The following is an 18,497-nucleotide window of genomic DNA, read 5'->3' on the forward strand; positions in this document are numbered from 1 at the left end:
GCCTAAACCTGTTTCATGCATGTCCACTGGAGGCAGGTTTGACTTTGATGACGGGGGGTCGTACTGCGGGGGGTGGGAGCAGGGTAAGGCCCATGGACGAGGGGTCTGCACGGGGCCCCAGGGTCAGGGCGAGTATGCGGGCGCCTGGAGCCATGGCTTTGAGGTCCTGGGCGTGTACACGTGGCCCAGCGGGAACAACTACCAGGGCACCTGGGCACAGGGCAAGCGGCATGGGATCGGAGTGGAGAGCAAGGGCCGCTGGGAGTACAGAGGGGAGTGGACGCAGGGGTTCAAAGGTCGCTACGGGCAGCTGGAGAGCACGGCGAGTGGGGCCCGGTACGAGGGGACGTGGAGCAACGGGCTGCAGGATGGATACGGCACTGAAACCTACTCCGATGGAGGTAAGGCTTCTAAAACTCATTTTCTGTCAGAGCCAATTTGCCCTCCCTGTATCTTCTCACAAACTCCAGTTTAGAGATCAGATGTAGTCCCGTTGGACTTCTCCGAATAAAACATCACTACTCCCGTTCCACAGATGGATTTTCAGGCTGAAAGTGGAGCGACTCGCTTACTTAGCCTGCTGCTAAAACCCACTGTAACACATCTCCGATGTCGGCTACATAAATAACATGTAGGTCACATCCACATGCATGGATGGATTACTGAGCAGGCCTACCGGGCCCAGGCCTGGGGGCCAGAGGGTTCAGGGGGCCCACATATTATACAGTGTGCTGTAGTATTTAGTATCTGTGCAGAAGAGTGACGGCGTGGATCTGCTGTGGCAGGAAGCGTTAGACAGGAGTCAGACAGCCTCTGCTTATCTCCAGCATGAATTAAATATTCAGGATTATATAAAGTACATAAAGTTCATCTGCAGTGTTTCACCCAAAAGCACCTGAGAGTTCGACTGCACCTGCAGAGCTAAACTGAAAGAGACACAAAACAACCACAAAGAGACACAAAATGACGACAGAGAGACTAAAAGTGGCTACAAAGAGACACAAACAACTACCGAGAGATGAAAAACGACTTAAAAGAGATGCAAAATGCCTACAGAGAGACATAAGATGACTACAGAGAGATGCAAAAGGACTACAAAGAGACAAAAAGTGACTACTGATTAACAACGCAGCCACGTCTCTTTGAGTCTGGGCGTGTTGCGCCGGTGTAGCAGGGTTGGGGCCATCTGACATGTCGCGGTGACCAGGAGCATATAATCATATAATCTGTCCATGTCGTCCACATGAATACATATGGGGGTCTGCTGCCTCTGGCCGACTGACCCCTGATTATTATTATTGCTAATATCATTAGAAATCAGGCTGTGTGTGTTGATGTTGAGGTTCTCGCCACTTCTTGTGTTTAGAGCAATTTATAAAAACAAATCCTTCACCCCTCTCTCCTCTGCATCACACCCTCTGTCGCCATGGTAACGCACAGACAGCGGGTCAGCGTGTCACTAGAGACCAGAACTTGCCTGCGCTTCTGCCTCTCTGATTGGCTCTCGGCCTCCGTCAGTCTCGCGTGTAAATCTAGGCCGTTTGATAACCGATTCTGCGCGGGACCCGGATGATGGAAGCCAGGTCAATGAGTGATGCAGGTGGAAGTGTGTGTGTGTGTGTGTGTGTGTGTGTGTGTGTGTGTGTGTGTGTGTGTGCTGCATTGAAGGTGGAGGTTGTTTTTACCGGGAGGTGCACTAATGCTCACGTCCTCACACACCTGCTGTTTTAACACGAGACTGTAAAATATAAAACAAAGATGGTGAAGAGAGGAAGACATAAAAAAAAGACTGCGTCACGCGACAGCTCTGCTTCTCTCTTCCGATCACGTGGAAGACCGCCGACAGATGAATATAGAACGCACGAGCTGACACATTTTCCACAACCCAATAAACGCTGTTTTACACACATACACACACACACACACACACACACACACACACATACACACAGCACTTATTAAAAATGATAATAAAAACATATCATAAGCCACATGAAGTTCATTTTTTGTTCTTTTTGTGCTTTTATTTTCTGAGAAGCTCGATAGAGTAGAGCGTACATTGTAGTAGTATTTATGTTGTATTTTAAAATTGTCTGTTTAGTTTTATTGGGTTGTGAACTTGTCTTTGGTAAAGACTGGAGGTAGGACTTGACAAGCCTAGGCTTGTTCTCGTCCCTTCTTGAAGGAGTCCAGAGGGTGTATGTTATTCATTCTTTTTATTCTTTTTGTAATTCTTTTATTCATTTCATGTTTTGTTTTTTTAAATTGTTCAATGTAAAGATTTTATTCATTCAATCTTTGTGCACATGCAGAGGAGGTCCGCTGAGCGCGAGACTTTCAGCACCGCAGACAGCTCCCGATCGACAGACTGATCAATGTTTTTAGTTTGTGGAGCCTTAAAAAGCTTTAAAAAAAGAAAATAAATGTTGGTAAATAAGATGCAAAGGCAACAGGAAAATACAAAGAATTACCTGCAAAAAAAGTTATAATTTGAGGCTTGAGTTTAGTTGGTCAGTATCCACAGGATTCACCTAATAACAGATGTGTACCAATTCCACACAACATACTAATTATATACAGTTTATAGCCCGGAAAAATGTAAACCTCCATGTATCTTTTAGGGTTTTGTTTCAGCACCACGGACAGCTCTAGTCTCACACTACACAACACAGTATCAGTTATTAAAGTGTTAAAAGTACTCTGTTTAACTATTCTGAACTAACAGGAAATTATGCAAGACTTAAAGATGCAGTAGGTAAGCCTTATAAAACTAACTTTCTGTCATATTTGCTGAAACTGACCCTATGTTCCAGTAGAACTACATGAAGCAGGTCATTTAAAAAGAAAAATCTGGCTCCATCAGACCAGGGGGGGTGTCTAACTGCGTGTCAATCACTGCTCATGCACACACATTCAGTCTCCCTTGTTAGCGGAAGGGGGGAGGGACTAAGAAGTTGTTGATGTTCAAATTTTTTTGGCTAAGTCCTAGAGCTTCCCAATCCTACCTACAGCACCTTAATGTGAACAAAAATGCAAATTTAGAAAACTATTGCCATTTAAACAAAAGGATTTCCCAAAGATTTAACTCTTAATTATTGTTTTCTGCTTACTGAATATTATACAACTGAGTTGTAAGCTACTTATCTGAATCTTGTGTGAATAACAGCACACTATGAAACAAACAATGATGACACTGTAGTATCAGTTATTTCGCACAAAGATTCTCTATAACTGAAGATTACATGCTGTACCTTTGGTATTAAACAGTCAACACTTCCTGTCTCCTAAAGGGGCGCTGCCTCATTTAAAAGTGTAGGGAACGTCATGTGGATGGATGAAAAGTTATATTTGCATAATTTATTAATATTTTCTTTTGCTAATATTAGATATTTACACAGCTAAAAGACATATTTAGCATTATGAACATTTGTTTCGACACGGCGTTCGCAAACTTGTTTTTGACGTTAGCTTCTCTGTGTTCTCTGTGTCTGTCCTGAGACAGAAACGGGTCTCAAACAAAGTTCATTTTCTCCTGAAAAATGCCATTTCAGTGTCAGAATGTTCTGGAGATATGTCGTTTGTGAAAAATGGGGCCAAGATTTACTTTGGTGACTACGGGGGAAAAGTATCGCTCGTAATCTGTGTTCACGTCCGCTTCTCCCATTGGAATCAATACACTCAGGACCAGCCGCTAGTCTCCTAAAGGGGCGTGGCCGTGGAGAACCCCATGTGACAGACACAGGAAGTAACTCTGAGCAAAGAGCATGAAATATCTATAAAAGCGGAAGTGAAGTGCTCTTGTACAGCACAGAGTCCATCACTGCAATGTTTCGTGAAGCTAAGCACCAGACAGAGCCACGGTGCCGCTGCAAAATAGCCTCGGGAAGGAACTTGTTTTGGTGGAACATGTGTACGTTCAAAAGTTGTTTTAGTCATGCAACAGGAAACTCAGATTGGACAGATAGTCTAGCTAGCTGTCTGGATTTACCCTGCAGAGATCTGAGGACTATGGTTAACTGCTCCTCAGATCTCTGCAGGGTAAATCTAGACAGCTAGCTAGACTATCTATCCAAGGTAGGTAACGGACATCTGGCCGATAAGAGTGACATCCGGCGTACTACTGTAATACTTACTTACTGTGGCTTATTTGGAGATGTTCAGGGCGCGACGACACACAGCCCTTTCGTATGCCTTGCTTATGCAGCTCATGTTAGTTCCATCCTCGGGCACGTTTAGCGATCCCACTGATGCTTACCATGCTTACTTTGGGGTCAAATGTGCTCGGCCACTGTTTAACTGGGCCAAGTGTGAGTAAGCCCTTTTACTTCGTCACCTTACTTCCTGCTTTGCTCCTGTCATAATTACTGTGGCCACTAAAGTGCACCGCCACTAGAAATGTAAATAAGAGTCGTAATTGCTGCTTGAACAAAATGACTCATTGGGTTGTTTTTCATGGGAAGGACAGTCTCATAAAACAAGGACATAACTCTGACTGTCTCTGTGTCTCTGTTTGTCTCTCAGGAACCTACCAAGGCCAGTGGCTGGCCGGGATGCGTCATGGCTATGGCGTGCGGCAGAGTGTACCGTACGGCATGGCGGCGGTCATCCTCTTCCCTCTGCGAACATCCATAAACTCCCTCCGCTCCGAGCACAGCCACGGCCCTCCGGCTGTGCTGGAGGACGGCTCCGTCACCACGCCCACGGATGGAGTGGTGGCTGGGCTGGCTGGGAGCCCTGTGGGGCGGGGTGGGTTCGCTCTCACGGCTCCCAGTGAAGCTGAGCGCCAGAGGAAGAGGAAAGGTCGCTTCCGGCAGTCCATCCTGAGCGGCCTGAAGCTGCGCCGCTCTGAGTCCAAAAGCTCGCTGGCCAGTCAGCTCAGCAAGCAGAGCTCCTTCTGCAGCGAGGCCGGCATGAGCACCGTCAGCTCTGCTGCATCTGACATCCACTCCAACGCCAGCGAGAGTGAACAGGGCGCCCCTGTGGACGCCACCGTCACTGAAATGTACGCTGGCGAGTGGCGGAGCGACCAGAGGGCCGGCTGGGGTGTAAGCCGGCGCTCGGACGGCCTGCATTATGAAGGGGAATGGGTGGGGAACAAGAGGCACGGGTATGGATGCACCACCTTCCCTGACGGCACCAAGGAGGAGGGGAAGTACAAGCAGAACACGTTGGTGAGCGGAAAACGCAAGAACCTGATCCCACTGAGGGCCAGTAAGATCAGAGAGAAGGTGGATCGAGCTGTGGAAGCTGCGGAGAAGGCTGCAGACATCTCCAAGCAGAAAGCAGAGATCGCCATGTCAAGGTAACAGGTTCACTTTTTAACCACGCTGGAAGAAGTATTCAGATCCTTTACTTCAGGAAAAGTACTAATACACACGGTGAAAAATAAAAAGTAAAAAGTAAAAGTCCTGCAAAAAACTTTACTTAAGTAAACGTTTGAAGTATTATCAGCTTAATGTACTAAAAGCCTTAGTGCGTAACTTTTTGATATTAATGAACATCCGTTACATTCAAGCCATTGCCAAATGAGTTGCTACAAAGCTAATTAAGACTATCAGCTCCACACAACTCTCTCTGGATTTCTCAGTATGACTATGTTCAGAAGATTGTGGCGTCCGGTGACTTTCCCGCGCAGAAACTCTGGTAGTGAAGATAACGACCTCTTCTGAAGAGTCCATCATGTTTTGTTAATCCTCCGTGTCCTCCTTGGCTACCAGCAACTGCGTGGAGGAGGAGGGGTGGCTTGTATCATGTGGACGCACCGACAGTGTTGTTAGTAATTAGAATTCCTCATGGGGGCGACAGAAACGACGCACTATAGCTTTTACTTTTCAGCAGCGGTAGAAGAAGTATTCAGATCCTTTACTTCAGGAAAAGTATTAACACACACTGTGAAAAATACTTCAAGTAAAAGTCCTGCAAAAAACTTAAGTAAAAGTTAAGTATTATCAGCTAAATGTAGGCTACTTAATGAAGGCTACTTAAAGTAAAAGTATTGATTGCGCAGTAAAATGTTCCCTGTCTAGGGGTGTAAATCACAGGTTTTATAATGATACAATATTATATTGATTCTTAGGACAACAATACAGTATTTACTGATATCACAAAGTCTGCCACGGTACGATTTCGATGCATAAGCCCATTTAACACAATCAGTTACATTTATTTTTATATATATATATAAACAAACTACTCTTTACCAACATTTTTCGGTTTAGTTATGACGTTGTATTTCCACCACCACTAGGGGCGCTATTTTTCTCCTGTAGGTCGTATTAGAGTAGAGTATATAGAGTGTAAAACTCAACTTCACTAAGGGCCACATTGAAAATGAGAGTCACATCAAGGGCCAGCCATGTAGAGTTTATTGACATGCTTTTATTTAATCGTAAAAGTAAAGTCTTTTTGATTGTATTGTTGCATGTCTCATATACTCTTCTCACATACAATTTGCTCTGCATAAAGCCCTACAAAAGTCAGTAAAAAAGTTCCTTAGCCATCATAGAATTTTGCAAATCAAGCACAACAATGAATACATTTTTTAAAAGCAGGCTACCCGACAACCTGTTTCACATCCTGAATATGCAGACTCACAGTTTCAGTCAGCAAATCTGCCAAATTCTGCTTTGAGTTTTTACGTAATTGCAGTTTGAAAAACAGTTTCCTGTCTTTTTGGTTACCCACACAACTAGGCAGGCCAATATTTATTGTGAGCCTAAATTGATATTAGGGTAGAATCAAAAGTATCGAGGCACCGGTTTTGGCCTGCGGGCATTACGTTTGACACATGTGTATTAGAGTTTAGGACTTGTTGTTTATCCTGTGTGACTGCAGTGTTTCCCACTGTGCTGCATTTGACACTATTGACCATACCATCCTGTTACAGAGACTGGAACATTTAGTTGGCATTAAAGGAATCGCACTAAGCTGGTTTAAGTCCTATTTCTCCGATCGATCTCAATTTGTTAATGTTAACAATAAATCCTCCAGGTACGCTAAAGTTAGCCATGGCGTTCCACCTGCTTGGACCAATTCTATTCTCCTTATATATATATATATTGTGTTGTTTCCTAATAATATTACCTAGAGGAAGCATATATATATGCTTCCTCTAGGTAATATTATTAGGAAACACTCAATTAACTTTCACTGTTATGCGGATGACACTCAATTATACTTATCAATCAAGCCAGACGAAACCAGTCACTTAGCTAAACTTCAAGTATGCATTAAAGATATAAAATCACAGATGGCCTACAATTTTCTGATGTTAAACTCAAACAAAACTGAAGTTATTGTGCTGGGCCCTAAACACCTCCGAACCTTGGAACGCTGGAATTGTTGGGTCTTTGTAAATTATAGAGTGTGGTCTAGACCTACTCTATATGTAAAGTGTCTCGAGATAACTCTTGTTATGATTTGATACTATAAATAAAATTAAATTGAAAAATTGTTCAGGATGAGCCACGCTCGTGGGAAGGCGGAGGCAGCTGAAGGCGTGGCGCAGAAGGCCATGGAGGAGTGTCGACTGGCCCGGATCGCTGCCAAAGAGCTCTCTCCCTCCTTTCACATCTACGGCAACGGTGAGTGGAAAACAAACACAGAAGTGTGTCCAATTTTAGGTCCAGTAAATTCACAGCTTTCACACGTGCTGCTCTGATTTATCTCCGTTATTTCATTTGTATGTTTACAATGCAGAATTACATTAACATTTAACAGTGTCTTTGTTTTATTGTAAACACTGTCTTAATACTGTGTAAGCAGATAGATTCGCTTGTATTTAATGGACATTATTTAGAGACTGTTCTCTCCTGAAAAACACCCATATAAGTTGTTTGTTCGAGCAGCAATTACGACTCATATTTAGTTTTATAATGTTGGCGCCCTCTAGCGGCCGTAGTAATTATGACGGGAGCAAAGCAAGAAGTAAGAGGACGAAGTGTAAAGGCTGTTTTATGCTTCTGCAATTTAACTACACGTCGCGGCGACGCACGTCTCTCGGCCGTGGCTTGGTAGCGTTGTTTCCCCCCCCCCCCCGACTCATTTCCTGGTTCTCCTTCTCCATGAACATGAGATCAAGGAGAGGGTTAACTTCTTCCTGCTCCAGATTTCCCACCATGGTCAGAAAGAACAGAGGAGACACTTTGTTTCTCTCACCACGACTCTGGAGTCGCTACTCGCTCCGAAGCTAACCGCCTTCACTCTCTCACTTCTCCCTCGCTCTACCACACACTCCACACACACATGCCGGCTCGACGCACACACCAATGCGCAAGTATAAACTTCAGGCCATTTATGTAGGCTACAGCGAAAGCTCTGCGTGGAGCCTCCGCAGAACCATAAATCAGCCTTAAGAGCAGCAGGTTGGGGGGGGGGATGTGTCAAACAAACACAGGTCACCCTGGAGACAGCGGTTTGTGTCTTGTTTGAAATTAAAAGTCAACGCCGAGTTTTGTTTTTGAACTTTTAGAGCACAAACAGAGCCACGTCACATTCTCGCGTCGCGTGTGTAACCGGAAGCGAAGTAACGTCTGATTTTTAAACCCAAACATGAGTAAGTCATTTTGTGCCTAAACATAACCAAACTGTGACCGTTTTACAAGTAAACAAAGTTTAATTTTTGTACTTTACGGAACAAACAACATTTGATTCGTTGTTAACATAAAAATATTGATTAGTGCAGGTTTAAATGTATCCACCACTGTAGTTTGTTTTACAGTTTAGCTAACATATATATGTGAAAATGAAGAAGTAAATGATAGTAACACCCTTTCCTATACAAATGTAATTTATGTTTTATGCTTTTAGTTTCACTTACATTTAGGAATATGATTCTCAAAATATGTGTTACTTTTTCTTTTTTCCCTTTAGGTTTTATTGCCAAATCTCTGCCCACTTTTATGTTGCTTCTTCCCCCCCCAGAGGGATGTAACAATTAGTCATAAGTCGTGACTAAATAAAAAAGGCAGCAAATTGTGAAAATGATGGAGTCACCTTCATGTATAAGTACCAGAACCTTTACAGATTTATTTAAAAATATAGCAGACATGTGGATTAAAGTGTTTACGTACATATTTTGATCCAGATACAGAGCATTAAAACCTCTGAGAATTCAAACTAAATTGAGTGTATTCACTCAGTTAATCCTCTCTCAGCCAACAGTGACTGCCAGCACAAGGTCCAGTTTGTATGCAGCTTTTCTCTCCTTTTGTTACCCTGCATGCTAATAACACTGACACACACACACACACACACACACACACAAACACACACACACACACACACACACACACACACACACACACACACACACACACACACACACACACACACACACAGTAGGTCTGATGGACTCGCTGTGGATTGATGCCAAATCACTTCACTGGTGTTATTCTCCAACTGTTTTTGTAGGGCTCGAATGTCAGAGGCCCAAGCACCAGGACGCCAAGGACAAAGACCACGAGGTGATCTCGACAGGAACAGACAGTCCGGAGCTGTGCACGCCGGACACCACGCCGCCTGTGATAACACCTGATCTCAGCCCCGTGCTGAGCGTTCCCACCTCGACCCCCCACAGCCCGCCCAAACACGGCCATCGCCCCAGAAATGCTTGCTTCATGCGCCAGAGCGCCGTGGACGATCAGGGCGGGGCTGAGATCCAGGTGCTGGTGGAGGGGCGGGGCATGGATCTGCCGAGGGGAGGGGCTAACAATTGGACTGATGACATGTATCCGGACCGCGGAGGCAGCAGCCGCTCCACCACACCCTCCCTTCTGGAGGAGACGGAGGGCCAAGTGAACGGCCACGAGCAAGCCCCTTTGTCCAACCACAAAACGCGGGAGAAATCCTCGTCCAATCACAAGTCCCGGGAGCACGCCTCCTCCTACAGAGCGTGGGAGCACTCCTCGTCCAACCAAAAGCCCTCCAAGCAAGCCTCTTCCAATCACAAGTCAAGGGAGTACTCGTCCTCCAATCACAAGACATGGGATCATTCTTCCACCAATCACAAGGCCTGCGAGCACGCCTCTTCCAACTACAAGCCGCAGGTGCACATTTTATCCAATCACAAGGCCTTGGAACATAACATGTCCAATCACAAGACTTCTGAGCATGCTTCTTCCAATCACAAGTCCCAAGATTATATCCCCTCCAATCACAATTCAAAGGACCACGTCTCTTCTAGTTACAACCCTCGAGAGCATGTCTACTCCAACCACCATCCAAAGCAGCACAACCCCTCCAACCACAAGCTAAACGAGCATTCTGTAATCGACCAAAGGCTAGATGCCGTCACCGGTGGGGGCTGGACAGCTGAAAGCACCCTTAGGTGGAGCCCTGCCCACTCGCGCCTCACGGAGCAGGACGAGGAGAGGATGAATGACTATACGGTTGATATGAGGCTTCAGTGTCCGGACTCGCAGACATCTCGGGGGCTGGGCCCAGAGTCCCCGGCCCCCAAAAACAACCGGCTGCGATCCCGAGGCCTTCGGCCGGTCAGAGAGGGATCCATGGACTCCGTACAGATGCTGGACAACCTGAATGTGGGGGCAGAGCTGGAGGAGTGGCCGCTGCACAGGGACCTCACCCTCTCCCCACCCCTCAAGTCTCAGCCCATCACTCTGGAGCAGGAAGGAGAGCATCTCATTCTCAAATCAAACTCAGTGAGACATCACAGTTACTGTCTGTCTATCTGTCTGTCTGTCTGTCTGATTGTTTAGTACGGATCCACATTTTCCACAATCCCTTTAATTGCGGAAGGTTAAATATATAACAATTGAATCATAAATAATCATTAAAGGAGTACTTGGAAATACGCAAATTCACCTTGATGCCAAAAGTTTGATACTTCCACAACTTGTATTCTTTGCTAGGTCTGCAACAGATTAATAACAAGATTATTTTCCCGATTAATCAATTACTTTTTACGTTTGTTAAAATGTCAGAAAATGGTGAGAAATGTCAATCAGTATTACCCAAAAGCCCAACGTGACGTTCTCAAATGTCTTGATTTTGCCCACAACTCAAAGATATTCAGTTTACTGTCCCAGAGGAGAGAAGAAACTAGAACAATATCCACATTTAACAAGCTGACGTCAGAACATTTTTCAAAATTTATTCATTTTCATAAAGAATTACCCAAGCCATCAATTATCAAAATAGTTGGCAATTAATTTAATAGTTGAGAACTAATCGATTAATCGTTGCAGCTCTAGATAATTATAACAATTGAATCATCGATAATTTTCAAAGGAATAATCTTTACGTCTCTGTTTTTGCATGCAGATTAAACGTTGCTTAATAAGAAAGGATTATTACAACCAATAATTTATCACTTTTTTTAACTTCCATTTCTTTTAATATGGTTTTAATCAATTTGCAACAGTGGAGTCTTTGTCTGTTTTCTATTTCCCAGCCTTCAGTTGAGTTTGAATTGGAGAATTTGTGCATTAACTGAACTAATTTCTTCTTTTCTTCTGTCTTTTAGGGCTCCAGCTCTATCCTGGTGGTTATGGTCATTTTACTCAATATTGGAGTAGCCATTCTTTTCATTCACTTCTTTATTTAAGCTTATACAGGTATGATCTACTAAGACTTATTGATAACTACGGTATATTATATTATTACTTACTGAGACGGACATTCTGCCAACTCGACTGGAGCCCGCAGCTCGAGTGACGGACACAGCAGAGCCTTTCTATTGTTGCTTCTGGTCTTTTCACCTCTGTTGAAGCCCGTTTCAGTTTTCTCTGAAAGCACCGTTTCCTTTTCAAATGCTTATTTTGAGCTTGCAAACCATAGAAAAGAAAGTAAGAAAGTTTAAAAAAAAGAAAAGAAGAAAAAAAGTGCAGCTTTAAACTAGCGTGGTGTATCGGGACACACGTGCATGGGTGTCCATCGGTTAATGTGCAATGGACTGGAGATGGCACAGGCAGTTTTGCCCATTTTTCCATCACTTAAGACAAGAATATAGCAACCGCTGTTTCCTGGTTATCGTGAGAAACATGCAAACCAAGATCATGACACACTCCGTCCTAAAACCCCACAGACAATTACCCTTTTTGCCTTTTAACCCTTTCCCCCCTGTTGCCCTGCCATCCACAAATCTCTATAACCCACCTATTCGCACTATGCGCTACATACAGAACTATGCTGCAACAGTAGATCCATTTTAAAGGGCTCCGTCATTATTCTTTTCTTTTTTTTCCACTACGAACTATACACGCAACCATTGCATGAGGCTGTGTGGGGGTTTTAAAAAGTGCATTTTATATCCCTTTAACATCACTGTCCTGTCCCCATTTGTACGCTCTCCATCCCCTGGTAGTCACTTCCAGAGATTTTTTTTGGGGAAAAAAAAAAATCAGCCGCCACGCCAGCTCACGTGTCCAGTCGAAATCACAGAATCTGACCGAATCAGATTCATCAGCGACCAACAACACACTACAAGACCCATGAGTCGAAAAAGCCTCGAGGAACTTCCTGAATTTATTAAGTGAAACACATTCGCACGCAAAAAAAAACCAACACATACACATTTAACTGCTGACATACTGGGGAGGGTTCGGCCTTGCCCCTTTGTACAGCCTTGAGACTGTTAAGTTATAACCACTAATTCTACTATATATGTGTATGTGTCATTATTATTCAAGTTTGTTACTTTTTTGCAATTTGCAAGACAGAGAGAATGCTGAGTGCCTCGTATTTATTCATTTTCCGTCTCAAATTTATTTAAAAAAAACCCGACCAGAGATAATAAAACACCCAGGCTAAGGGGAGACGAAAAGCCTTCAACATTTAGAAAGGTGACCCCCCCCCTCCCCTCCCCCCCTCCCCTTCCCACCCAACACACACACACAGGTTTGTGGCACTATCTTTGTGGGGACCCGTCATTGACATAATGCATTCCTTAGCGCCTTACCCTAACCTTAACCATCACAACTAAATGCCTAACCTTAACCCTTACCCTAACCTTAACCATCACAACTAAATGCCTAACCTTAACCCTTACCATAACCCTAACCCTAACCTAATTATATCCCTGATCCTAAAACCAAGTCTTAACCCTCAAACTGCCCTTTAAACTTGTGGGGTCGAGCATTTCGGCCCCACAAAGCTGTCGGGACCCCACAAGTATACTGTATTCCCAGCTTTTGGACCCCACGAATATAGTTAAACAAGAACACACACACACACATATATATACACACACACACACACACACACACACACACACACACACACACACACACACACACCAGCATAAAACCCAAAGCCCAAATTTGCACTGAGGATGTAAAATGTCTTGTTTTGTCCACAACTTAAAGATATTCAGTTTACTGTCACAGAGAAGAGAAGAAAGTAGAAAATATTCACATTTAAGAAGCTGGAATCAGAGAAACCGATTATTCAATTATCAAAATAGTTGGCAATTAATTTAATTGTTGACAACTAATCGATTTATCTTTGCAGTTAATTGACATATTTGGTGGTTTAGGGGTCCTCCCTCGAGAAAATGTGTTGTTTTTCCAATTGAAAAAAGCACCAATTTCAAATCATTTTGGACCGTTCTTATCACCATATCTGTGTTTAAAACGTTGGAAAAGCTAGAGCAGATGATAAATAAATAACTACTAAAGACAAAACTTGCTAAAGAAGTCCACTGGGGACCAATTACCATCATCAGATCTGAGAAAAGACATTTAGTTAGTTTAGATGCTCGCATTGATTTTCACCTTCATTAGGTTTGGGTGGAAAACACTACGCACACACACACACACACACACACACACACGCACCCACGTGCGCACACAAGGGCGCGCACCGCACACACACACACACACACACACACACACACACACACACATCCATCCTCCCTTTCACCCTGAAATGGCATGCACTGTTTTCTCTCTCTCCCAGTCGTCCCCCTTTTGGACCAGTCAAAAAGGGAAAAATGGGGTTTCTACGGTGTCATTTCCAGACACGTTTTGGGCCGGATGAGATTTTTTTCAGCATGTTTGTTCAGCCTGCTCAATCTGGTGTCAGTTTGTGAGTTTCTCCCTCTCGTCTCTCTTTTATTCCAGCAACACAAGGCTACGTGAGACACGGAGAGCAGTGTAAAATAAAACGCTAGCTTTTAAACTCTCAGCGGATTACCGAAACGTCCCCGAGTTTATGAATGATATTAAAAAGAAACTCTCTGCTACTGTATGTTTTATACTTCGCACCCAGTGGCATCATCATGTTGTGACATCATTGCATGCCCGAGCATGCTCTTTCTTACTCTTTGGTTTATGAGGTTGTTTCGAAGTTAATGTGGAGAAAATAATGAAATGTTTGAAATGAATGACTTTGGTGTGGTTCATTGTCTCGCCTTTCCAATTTAATGATTCAGTGAAAGAGCATAAAACATCCAGACTAAGAGGAGACGAAAAGCCTTCAACATACACTTCAAACAGGCACAATACGTGTAAATATTATTTGGTTTACACCACTGTTAATCTTCATGACCATTTAGAACGGTGTATATTAACTTCTAACTTTTAACGTCTTGCAATACTGACCTAATGTTTAATTGAGAACTGAAGTGTGTTAAGCTCTCAGTTAACCCTTTTTATTCCTCTTTTAAACTAAATAACTTTTAGTCAAATTGCATTACTAACATTTTTGTTTCCTACACATACTTTATGTAGAAACTAACTGGTTTTAATCCCTTAGATTTACACCAGGGCTACATTAAGAAAGGTGACCCCCTTAAATATGTTTTTATAATGCAGCAGGTTAACGTTTACATTAAGAATTGACCCCCAAAAAGTTTATTTAAAGTACTTCTTTTACTTATACATCCATGGTGAAAAGGCAGAACTACATTTCTGTAGTTCATTCCAGTGATGAAAACCACGGTTATTCAAGGTTACAGTAGCTGATATTACTATTGTTTGACAGCAAAGAGACCTACAAATATCTCTAATTAAATTTTTTTATATATGAAGAGTTTATTTGCAAAATGAAACATATCCGGTTGTTTTTATTTATTTAGCTAAATTATAGATTTTTGCATTATGTAATCCAGGGAATATCAAACTGATGTTGGGTTGTTTTGATAAGATATCTCAGTCAAATGTCAATCAAACTGTTGTTGATTTATTCATTTTAAGAATGGCTTTTATCCAACTTTTGAAAATGAACTCTTCATATATTATTGGCACTTAGACAAGACCGAATAAAAGCAAAGAGTTCAGTGTTGCATTATCTGGTTTAGTAATGAAAGTTCCACATCTGTAATCCTAATGTTGATCTTAAAGGAATGGTTCAACATTTTGGAAAATACGCTTATTCCCTTTCTTGCCTCCTGTCTGGACAGAGCCAGGCTAGCTGTCTCCCCCTGTTCCCAGGCTTTATGCTAAGCTAAGCTAACTGTCTGCTGGCTGTAACAGACAGAGTTGAGTGTGGTATCAATGTTCTCATCAGTGGTGGAGGAAGTATTCAGATCCTTTACTTAAAGTGGCCATATTATGCTCATTTTCAGGTTCATAATTGTATTTAGAGGTTGTACCAGAATAGGTTTACATGGTTTGATTTTCAAAAAACACCATATTTTTGTTGTACAGCACATTGCTGCAGCTCCTCTTTTCACCCTGTGTGTTGAGCTCTCTGTTTTATCTACAGTGTGAGACAAATCACTTCTGTTCCATCTTTGTTGGGAGTCGTACATGAGCAGTAACTAGGTAAGGACAACTAGCCAGTCAGAAGTAGAGTAGGGCGGGCCCTGACAAGCAAGCTAGTGTGATCCAAAACAAAGCCGCTTCAGCCCATTGACAGTGAAATAAATTGACACATCGTCATAGACTTTGACGGAGACCAGTGAAGTTAATTAGAAGGAATTAATTAATATTAGAATTAGAGATTAGAGGAGAGCGCGTGTAGCTGACCATGAGCGTAGGAGCAGTTGCTGAAATATTTTGTTCCGATGCTTTCATGGACTCTCTATGGGCTTCTCCCTTGACTGTATGCCTCCACGTCTCCCCGATTGCCTGCAAGCTTCTATACATTAATTAATACAGTAATTTCTCTACTGTGTGACAGAAAGTTGCGTGGTTATGAAACAATCGTTAGCCTATTTTTACAAAAACGCCTGCTACGGGGCTATAATTTGAGATACAAGGTAATGGAGCCTTTAATACGTTGTTGTGTTTCTTTAGAAATAAACAATGGACATATAGAGTCTTTAAACGCTTCAGATGTAAAGTTATTCGCTGTCAAAGTGACGCCAAAATGAATGGGAGTCTATGGGATGCTAGCGGCAGGTGATGGCTTGTTAGCCTCAGAGTCTCCCCATAGGAGGTACGCTTTCCGAATGCTCGCTTACCCCCTTGCTTCAGCCAGTAACCATGGCTTCGGCTCAGGGTAAATGCTAGATTGAATCCGCTAGACGTGTTGACGTAGTTAGGTTTAGGCATGGGGAGTGGTGATTGGTTAGGGTAAGAATACCAGGGTAAGCCAATCAGAGGCAGAATAAGGCGGGCCACGAGGCACGTCCTGTGACGTCGGCACGTCTAGCGGATCCAATCTAGCATCTACTTAGGCTCAACTGTACATGTTCAGAGCCGAGTCTGAGCCCGAAACACAGGCAGAACAACCCGAACCAGCTTCACAACCTAGACTGGAGCAAGACGTTTCAGAGTGGTAAGTTATTTAAATGTTGACAAATTAATTAAATTCCATTTTATTTATAGTATCAAATCATAACAAGAGTTATCTCGAGACACTTTGCAGATAGAGTAGGTCTAGACCACACTCTATAATTTACAAAGACCCAACAATTCCAGTAACTCCCCCAAGAGCAAGCAGTTAGTACAACAGTGGCGCGGTAAAACTTCCTTTTAGGGAGAAACCTGGGACAGACCCAGGCTCTTGGTAGGGGCTGTCTGGCTGTGCCGGTTGGGGGTGTGATGAACAGTGGCAATATCAGTCACAATAAAGATAATGGAACTAAGACTATAAATAGTAGTTGTAGTAGTTCATGGCGTAGCAGGGCACAGCAGCACGTAGCAGGGCACGGAGCAGGACCACCATGATTTAGGTGCCACACTAATCCATGGAAAACTGCGAGGCGAGAAAACATTAAGACTCCGGGGAATAAGCTCCCCAGAGCTAAGTTAGTAACAAGCATTTCTGGGGCATGAATGCACACAGATAGCCAAGGAGGATACAAAGGATTAAAAAAACATGATGGACTCTTCAGAAGAGGTCATTATCTTCACTCCAGTTTCTGCGCAGGAAAGTCACCGGACGCCACAATCTTCTGAACATAGTCCTACTGAGAAATCCAGAGAGAGTTGGGTGGAGCTGATAGTCTTAATTAGCTTTGTAGCATCTCATTTGGCAATGGCTTGAATGTTATGGACGTTCATTAATATAAAAAAGTTACGCACTAAAGCTTTAATTTTTCACATTCACAGCATGAAATCGGTTAACAGTTATCTTATCATCTTTAAGTTTGTTGATGACACGATCAGGTACATTTCGTTGCGTTTTCAGGAAGATGAAGACCTCCTCGGCAGCCATTCTGACTGCGACTCAGATTGGTTTTTCATACACACAAGATACTTTCAGGTGGTCATGACAAGAAAAATTACCCATGTCCCTTTAGGGGCTCCGTAATATAGCCTACATAAAGTTTTGAAACAAAGTTTACACTTTGCTCATGCGCACCTGAAAGTTTTTCATGCACCTCAGAAAAAGGAAAAAAATCCCCATGTCCCCCTTAAGGGGCGCCGTACAATATATGTCAAAATGCTGCAGAGCATTGTGGGATGTGCTGGGACGAGTGCACTCTGTCCAGATGAGCTAAAATAAATCAAGTAAGCTCAGATCTGTTATCCATGCACGGTTCACAGGAATATATTCCAGAGCTGTACTTTTGCAGCATCTACACTGAAATACAATAAAATCAGAACACTTAACAAGGTAAGTGAAGGCAGCACGGCCACATTATTCAAACCACTGATCTTTAACAACAAAGATATTGTTTACAATACTGCAGCCAGCCATAATCTAACTTTCCAAAATGTCACGTTTTCTGTTTTCAGTCAGACTGCTGCACTATATAATTTTAATGAAAAGTTCACTTTAATATATATATATATATATATATATATATATATATATATATATATATATATATATATATATATATATAAATAAATAAATAAAAGAATACACTTTAAAGGGACCATTGTTAACTGTAGCTGTAACTCCAAAATAATGAGGTTTGTGTTTTTTTGCACTGAGATGCATTCAAGATATATTAATATAATAAGGCTATATATATATATATATATATATATATATATAAAGTAGAACCACTTCAACTTTGGCAGTGACTAATCCATCACTTTTATAAAGTAGTGGAAGAAATATTCAGAGCCTTTACTCTAGTAAAAGTATATCACACATTTAAATACTACATTACATGTTCACATCCTGCTTTTAAGTAC

General features: G+C 42.6%; 1 protein-coding gene across 1 annotated transcript; it reads left to right on the forward strand.

Moving 5' to 3' along the window:
* Positions 1-12,390, forward strand: jph3a (junctophilin 3a). Its single transcript, XM_039795870.1, has 5 exons — positions 1-401; positions 4,522-5,302; positions 7,459-7,583; positions 9,412-10,661; positions 11,486-12,390. Exons 1-5 carry the CDS (start codon positions 20-22, stop codon positions 11,564-11,566), a joined length of 2,619 nt encoding a protein of 872 aa, XP_039651804.1. The 5' UTR covers positions 1-19; the 3' UTR covers positions 11,567-12,390.
* Positions 12,391-18,497: the final 6,107 nt, after the last annotated feature.

The sequence above is a fragment of the Perca fluviatilis genome, chromosome 3 (genome assembly GCF_010015445.1).
Source record: "Perca fluviatilis chromosome 3, GENO_Pfluv_1.0, whole genome shotgun sequence".
Lineage (NCBI taxonomy): Eukaryota > Metazoa > Chordata > Actinopteri > Perciformes > Percidae > Perca > Perca fluviatilis.